This window comes from Mya arenaria, chromosome 4, assembly GCF_026914265.1.
Source record: "Mya arenaria isolate MELC-2E11 chromosome 4, ASM2691426v1".
Taxonomy (NCBI): Eukaryota; Metazoa; Mollusca; class Bivalvia; order Myida; family Myidae; genus Mya; species Mya arenaria.
In genome coordinates, this window is record NC_069125.1 from 55,263,639 (window position 1) to 55,272,141 (window position 8,503).

Genomic DNA, 8,503 nt, shown 5'->3' on the forward strand with positions numbered 1-8,503 from the left:
TTGGCTAGTTTGCGTGAAAAGATTCGTCAGTGCAGATGAAAAAGAGTATGTGGGGACAACACTGGGAGCTTGAAGAAATGTCACTGTACTTTCACTGCTTTGGGCTAAAGAAGATGAATGATCGTTATTGAATGTACTTATAAGCACGGTTGTACTTTCAAATGAAGAAGTTAATCGATTCGCATTTGATGTATCACGGGAAATACTGGAAGCTTGAAGGAATGTCACTTTACTTTCACTGCTTTGTGCTAAAGAAGATGAACGATCGTTATTTAATGTACTAATAAGTGCTTTTGTACTTTCAAATGAAGAAGTTAATCGATTCGCATTTGATGTATCACGGGAAATACTGGAAGCTTGAAGGAATGTCACTTTACTTTCACTGCTTTGTGCTAAAGAAGAAGAGAGTTCGCTACTTAGTATACTCATGAACACGGGTGTACTTTCAGATAAAGACATCAATCGATTGGAATTTGATGTATCAAGGAAAACACTGGAAATTTCAAGGAATGACGCTGTACTCCCACTGTTGTGCGCTAAAGAAGATGATTGATCGCTACTTAGTTTACTCATAAAAGCGGTTGTATGTATAAATGAAGAAATTGGCGTCAATCGATTCGAGTTAAATGTATCAGTTTTACTATTCCTGAATGAATCAGTCGATGCCAGTTTACTTGCAACTGATATATCAGTAACATTGTGTTTGAATGATGAGGCTGACGTTAATGGTTTTGTGAATGACGTATCACTAACACTGTGTACAAAAGAAGTCAGTAAGGATGTTCTAGAAAGTAAAAAGCCGTTGGTTGTGACAAGGGATGTGATTGTGGAATCAAGTCTCAAGATGGAGCTAGTATGTCCGTATAATGTACTCCAAACTTCATTAGTAAATGGTGTATGACTTGTCTCTAACACTGAATTCCCAGATGATTTAGATATCCGAGAAAATAAAGAGGCTGAAGACACTCTTGTAGATGAAATATCTATGGGAGAACTCGTGAAAACTATGTTAGATGTCAGCATATCTGTGGTAGGTAAACTGTCGGTGTTCACGTCGGGGGAAGATGCTGGAAGATTAAATGAGCCTGTTAACTTGTCGGAAGGAATTGTGCTCAATCTTGGTGATAAGCTGTGCTGAATACTAGTCACAATGACGCTACTTTTACTTTTAAGAATTTCGGTCTCACTACTTTTGCTGAAAAACTCCAACGTGTTTACTGTATTTACTGGTGCACTGTGAGTAGTTCTAAGTTTAACTGTACTGCTAGAGCTTCTATACACATCGTTGGTGGCAAATGTATGTACAGATATCGATGATGTATATTCTAAACTAGCTGTGTTTTCAAACTTTGTGGTAAAGCTACTTTGATGCGGTCTTAACACAGAACTAAAATAACTATATTCGCTACTTCCTTCAAAAGTTGACAACACGAATGTATTACCTGGAGTGGTCGAGGTATAATGATATATGGAGGACATATTGCTGTAAACATTCCAATATTTTGTTGAATGGTTGACATTTTCACTATCCGTGGAATGATAAACAATGCTCTGACTAAACACGGGTGTAAACGATGGCTGAATAACTGCGGCTGTTGTCATCACACTGGAACTTGAATCACTTGCTATTGTGGACTCTGATGAGATAAATGTTGATGTCCACGTTGATAAACCGAATGAGATCACAGCTGTCGACAAAATAATATCGTTGGTCTTGTAGGATGAATTATTAACTTTAGTACTAAGTAGCACTTCGGTAGCATCACTTGTTACAACAATATTTGTCGGTAAGGAAATTAAAGGTGAAGTCAATGACGTTGAAAATTCAACTGGTGCTGTTTGAACTGATGTTGTTATTAACATTGTATTAGTCTGCACTTGTGATACATTCACATTTAAGAACTTGCTAGAAATGTCTGATGAACTGGCTTGTAAGAAATCACTTTTACTCTTAAAGGATGATGTCAACAAGATAGGTGTGCTTACGTTTCCTTTAAATGGTGATCCACTTTCAGACGCACTTGGAATGGATGAAATGTTAAAAGCACTCGAAGGTGAGATACTAGAATAATTCGTGTCATTTAAATTCTCGTTTGCAACATGACTCTCACTTGAGTGAATGCTATATGGTGTACTTCGTTGCAAGACAACGTTTGTAATATATGTCTGGCTCGCCGAAAAGTCCGATGATGGAGAGAATTTGCTTCCTGTAGAAGACACTGATAATGTAAAAATACTGTCAGAAGAACTGCGAATTGAATAAGCAGGTATTGATTCAAACATATATGAAGAATAACTGGTTTCTAATGACTTTAAATGAGTCAAAATTGACGATGATGACATTTCATTAAAATAAACCGTCGAAGAAAACATGTAAATAGAATTTGATTTAAAAGTAGGTATCGGGAAATATTTCGTGAAAGTCGATGAAATCTGTGACACAGAAAATAAATGTGTGCTGTCAATAAGTGATGGAAAATATTGACTCATAGCAAACATTTCACTGGAATCAAGTGAGCCAATATCTGTGCGAGTAGAAAGTGAATGGTCATGAGAACTCGACATGCCTGCTTCTGAGGTCTTTGTATGGTTCCATTTTGCTGAACTTCCGCTTGATGGTATCGACCTGTCGTGGGTGGAATACGATAAACCTCCAGATAAACTTTCAACAACAGGTCTTTCTGTCGCCACTGTGTTTGTGGTTCCATACATAAAAGAGTATGTTTGCACACTTGTCATAGGTGATGATGGCGTGGCAGTAATGCTTAAAAGTTGACTATCTGTTGATGCTGTTATGTTGATGCTTTCTAATAATGGTTTATTTATTTTGCTTGAATAAAGTGAGCCAATAGATGTGCTAGTAAAAAGTGATTGGTCATACAAACTCGACATGCCTGATTCTGAGCTCTTAGTATGGTTCCATATTGTTGAACTTTCTCTTAGCAGTGTCGACATGTCATTGATGGGAAACGATGTTTCTCCAGATGAACTTCCACCCACTGTTCGTGCTGTCGCAACAGAGTTTGTGGCTTCATACATCAAAGTCTGTGTTTTTACACTTGTCATTAGTGATGGCGTGGCAGTAATGCTTAAAAGTTGATTATCTATTGATGCTGTTAGTTTGATGCTTTCTAAAAAAGGGCTACTTATTTTGCTAGAATAAACTAAGTCAATAGCCATGCTAGTAAAGTCCGATTGGTCAAATGAACTCGACATGCTTGCTTCTGAACTTTTTGTATGGTTCAATATTGGCGAACTTTTGCTTAAAGGTATTGATATGTTGAGGATGGAAAACGATGTGTCTCCAGATGCACTTTCAATCACTGATCGTCCTGTCGCTACATAGCTTGTGGTTTCAAACATAAAAGGGGGTGTTTGCACACTTGTCATGGGTGATGATGGCGTGGCAATAATGCTTAAAAGTTGACTATCTGTTGATGATGTAATGTTGATGCTCTCTATTAATGGTTTATTTATTTCACTGGAATCAAGTGAGTCAATAGCTGTGCTTGTAAAAAGCAATTGGTCATATGAACTCGACATTCCTGATTCTGAAGTCTTCATTTGGTTCCATATTGTTGAACTTTCGCTTGATGGTGTCAAAATGTCGTGAATGGGAAACGATGGATCTCCAGATGAACTTCCACCCACGGATCGTGTTGAAACTACAGAGATTGTGGTTCTATACATTGCAGTGGGTGTTTGCACACTTGTTATGTTTGATGACGACATGGCAGCTATACTTAAGCGTTGACTCTCTGATGATGATGTAATGTTGATGCTTTCTACTAATGAGGTAATTATTTCACTGGTATCAAGTGAGATAATAGCTGTGCTAGTTAAACCTGATTGGTCATATGAACTCGACATGCCTGATTCTGCACTTTCTGCATGGTTCCATATTGTTGAACGTTCGCTCATTAGTGACGAAATCTCGGGGATGGACAACAGTTGGTCTCCAGATGAACTTCTAACCACTGGTCGTGCTGTCGCTACTGAGTTTGTGGTTCCATACATCGCAGTGGGTGTTGGCATACTTGTCATGGGTGATGATGGCGTGGCAGCTATGCTTAAACGTTGACTATCTGTTGATGATGTAATGTTGATGCTTTTTAATAATGGGCTGTTTATTTCACTGGAATCAAGTGAGCCAATAGCCGTCCTTGTAAAAAGTAACTGGTCATATGAACTCGACATTCCAGATTCTGAACCCTTCATATAGTTCCATATTGTTGACTTTTCGATTGGTGGTGTCGAAATATTGTGAAGGGCAAACGACGGATCACTAGATGAACTTCCACCCACTGTTCGTACTGCCACTACTGAATTTGTGGTTCCGTATGTCAACATTGGTGTTGGCACACTTATCATGAGTAATGATGACGTGGAAGTAGTGCTTAAAAGTTCACTTTCTGTCGATGCTTTTATGTTGAAGCTTTCTAATAATGAGATATTTATTGTGGATTCTGGGCGAGTTTGATAAGATGTAAAATGTTTCTGATCTGTAAGCGAAATGTTCTCCGTTAATTTCGTTTTAATTGAGGTCGAATAACTGAGCTGCATTTCTGAACTAGTAGTATATATAATAGACCTTTGCATTGATAATTTAATTTCTGATGTCGAATGTTGTTTGTCTGTAGCGGATTCAATAATTTGCGAAGCAAGAGCATCATATGTCTTCGTTTCATCCGATGCTGATAACGTATCTTTTATATCCGATTTCCAAGTTGAACTCGTTGTAAAATCATATGATTTATTTTCTTCTGAATAGGTCTTTGCAAATATAATTGTCTGCAGTATTCTGCTGTTTACTATAGATGAAAATGAATGGCTTTTATCTGTAAATATTGTCGCAACAAATTTTGAGGCGTCCGTATGATGTCCCCTTGCTGAATCACTGTAATAACCAGTTATCGTAGGCGTAGACATTGCGGGTGACGATGTCTGCGCTCCTATAAAATCATCCGATGACGATTTAAACGCGTTATCAGAAAATGAAATTCCATGCAAAATGGTGCTCAACGTTTCAAATGTATCAGACAAAATAGGATTTGACTGCAAGTGTGCGCTAAAGTTTGTTGTTAATGTTTGTGAATTCAAACCAGTGACTGAGTGCTTTATAAGATTCTCGGCTGACATATACTCTGAAAAAGATATTGTGGAAGGCACTGACGATAGTTCAAGTGACGAAGAAAGTTTTGTTGTGTTTTCTGGCATATTCGATGTCATGCTTGACTTACCCATTGAGGTTGTTGTTGTCTTCATGTATTGGGAACTTTCAGAATACATACTAGAAGGTGAATTGAGAGTTGAATATCCTGATCCATTCATTGTAGTTGGATTGTCAAGAGGCACTGAAGTAAGATGGATTGAATGTTTCTTTTCCGAAAAATACCTCATGCTGGTGCTGGTAGCCCCGAATGATGAATCGACTATAGTTGAATAGTTTATTTGCGTGGTCTTGGTTGGTGCGATAAATCGTGTTTCTGCTGTGTTTGATACGTCTACCAATGTCGGCGAAAGCTGCGTAATCGAGTTGATAGATGAGGATTTACTTAATGCAATTATAGAATTACTTTTTGTAAAGGTAGGAAATGTAGCACTCATTGAAGTCCTGAGGCTGGTGGTGTCCGTATAGGAAGTTCTGAGATTTAATGTTGAAGATAATTTAATATTCGAAACTGGTGTTGAAGTATAATGAGACGAAGAGGAATTACGTGATGTAAAACTGTCTTCGATGGCAATCTTAGGGTCAGATGATTTCACAAAACTATGCAAGACTGTAGAATCTATGGTCACTGTGGCAATAGTTCTGCTTCCATTAACACTATCTCTTATGACTGTTTTAGATGGCTTTATAGTTCGTGTAATTTCAGATGATGAAAGGTGTACACTTCCGGGTTCATCCGAATTCATTTTCAATGATTTGCTATGAGAAATTATTGATGTATCTACAGTTTCTCTGTATAAACCTGTAGATGTTTGTATAACAGATGATGAAAACGTTTGATTAGTATCGCCGGATGCTACGTTCGCACTCGTTGTGGGGGGCAACCTGGAGAAGGTTTGGCTCATTTCCGCGATTGACTTCGAGGGTGAAACAGACACCTCCATCCCCGCTGTGCTGTGTACCGAAGACTCCGCAATGTTGTGGTTTGAAAGTGTGGTTGCGGCGGCATTGACACGGCTCATTGATAAATCTGAAGAAGAAAAAGACAAACATAGAGTAGTGACTCAATGCTTAAACCTATACGTATGCCTATTTTTTATTTTCAGCATTAGCAAATCTTGTGACTGTGAGTTTAAGTTAATATCATGACAACTGTAATGACAAATAGTTTGAAGAAAGAGAACTGTGATACTTCTTCATTATTGGTTATACCAACTTTTGAAAATGTAAAAATGCATTTGCATAAAAAAAATCAATTGAATTGAAGCATTTAGCTGTATTGGAAGTTTTAAAACTGTAAATAAACAACTTATACGTGTTGCTGTTACTATAACAACATACGGTTGTTTGCCGATAAGAACAGTAAATAACATTCTAAAACTGGCTAATCATGGTAGAACAAAGAAAAATCACCTTCCTCATCAAATATTTATATAATGTCAGAATACACCGAATCATTCCGATACAAAGTCAATATATCAAAGCTATGTTTGGAGAAATTAACAAATCTTCATTTGATCGGTTTGCTCTTTATCAAATATTCATAATGTTTACGGTTCTGTGTGTATGTTGTTAACAGACAAATGCAGCTTCGGATGTCAGCATTTGGAAACCTTAAACAAATGCGTGTCAAAATTACTTTATTTCGATAACTGCGTGCAGTCTTTAATGCGGATTGCGTGCATATGAGTGTACGTTTGGGATATTGAAACAAGGGAGTTCCGGACATCATGTTGAAACATACCTAGCAAATGTTAGTATCACAGTTTGGAATTAATGTCCACTTTTTTCATTTTTTGAACAACTTAACAATTACCATTATGATAAGCTTGATCGTATTTGGAGCAATTATACCTTTATAATACGGGCCATTTTGAATCTTCTCCGAACTATTTCAAACCATATGTGACATAGGAAGACATGTATACATATTAAGTGCCTTAAATTTCAACTACAATCGGCCTATTTATACAGTCGCGTATAAAGGTAAGAAAAAGGCAAACTTTGCTGCTTTGTCAGCTCCAAAACCCTAAAATGACTAACAATCTTAACGGAGCACTTGCCGAATGGGCAAGGCCCAAGTGCGAGTATAAATAAGCTTACACACCCCACCCCACCCCCCTTTGCTGGACGTGCTGTTTTGAAAACCAACAGCAATGACATCGCAATGAACAGATGAACGTAATGGTGCGTTTGTCTTTAATTATTTTTTTATATGCGATAGTTGTGAAAGTAAAATAAATTATGAATGTTTCTCTTGAATAGTATATATTTTTATGATGTATATACTGCTGTATAAATGGTCTTCAAAAGCTAACTTGTCAATGGTGGACATATGTGTGTGTTACGGTCATCTTTAGTGTCCTCAACAATAATATTAGGGGCAATAAATGACAGAAAAAGGTACAGTTTGATCTCCTTCCCTAATGATAGAGACATTTGATAGAATAGAACCATGGTGAGAATGTCTTTATATAGCATTTGGATTAAATCTGTGTAATTATGAAATATAAGACATCATACGTTTGTATTTTCTAAAGGGTATAATCCCTCTGAGATGAGTTGAGTCTATTTTCAATGAAGTTTTAATTCAGAAAGAATTTCGTAGTCATCTTAATCATGAAATGTGTAAGTCATTGTATGTACGTACCTTGTGTGTTTGTGGACGACTGACAGACAACCACGGAGATGTCGCAGACAATAAGACCAAGAAGTATGAACAAAGATAGCATAGTTCCGTCAGATGTTCCGTCCAAAATATATAACTTAAGATATCCACACTATGTTAAGGTTTAATCTTGCTGTCATTTTCTTTCTCTTTTGGCTTTAAAAACGTTTTCGAAATAATTGAATTCACGATTTATAAATTGTTGACTATTTGATGATGGGTACATTCAAGCACTTGTTATTAATGTAATGCTATCTTTAATACAAGTTCACATCAAGCTTGTTTGTATTGCATTCTCCTAAAGATATGGACATAGTTAAATAAAGCGTTCATGTAGTGTGCTATTCTGTTATCATCGGTGTGAGCAATAATCCGAAAAGTTAATATCAAACTATCGATTCATCCAAAACAAATCACTGATGATCAATAAATCCAAGATAACGGGTATAGAGATATAGTCTTAAAAATTTGATGAAAACTTGACTATTCGCAAAATAGTGTTGTTGTAATATGACCCACATGTACGAAACAGAATTAGAACAATCCCTATGGGAACACTATTTCATCTCAATTATTAAATAGCTATCTTTGTGTAAAGATCACCAGCTGACAAACATCTAAAAAAGTATTTGTCTTCTTAAAATGTTCGCTGTTAATCCAAATAT

At 36.8% G+C, this 8,503-nt stretch overlaps 1 protein-coding gene across 1 annotated transcript; it reads right to left on the bottom strand.

Moving 5' to 3' along the window:
• Nucleotides 1-80: 80 nt before the first annotated feature.
• Nucleotides 81-4,371, bottom strand: LOC128230923 (uncharacterized). The gene is made up of 3 exons (XM_052943350.1): nucleotides 1,443-4,371; nucleotides 229-1,067; nucleotides 81-104 (listed from the first exon to the last, which is right to left on the bottom strand). Exons 1-3 carry the CDS (start codon nucleotides 4,369-4,371, stop codon nucleotides 81-83), a joined length of 3,792 nt encoding a protein of 1,263 aa, XP_052799310.1.
• Nucleotides 4,372-8,503: the final 4,132 nt, after the last annotated feature.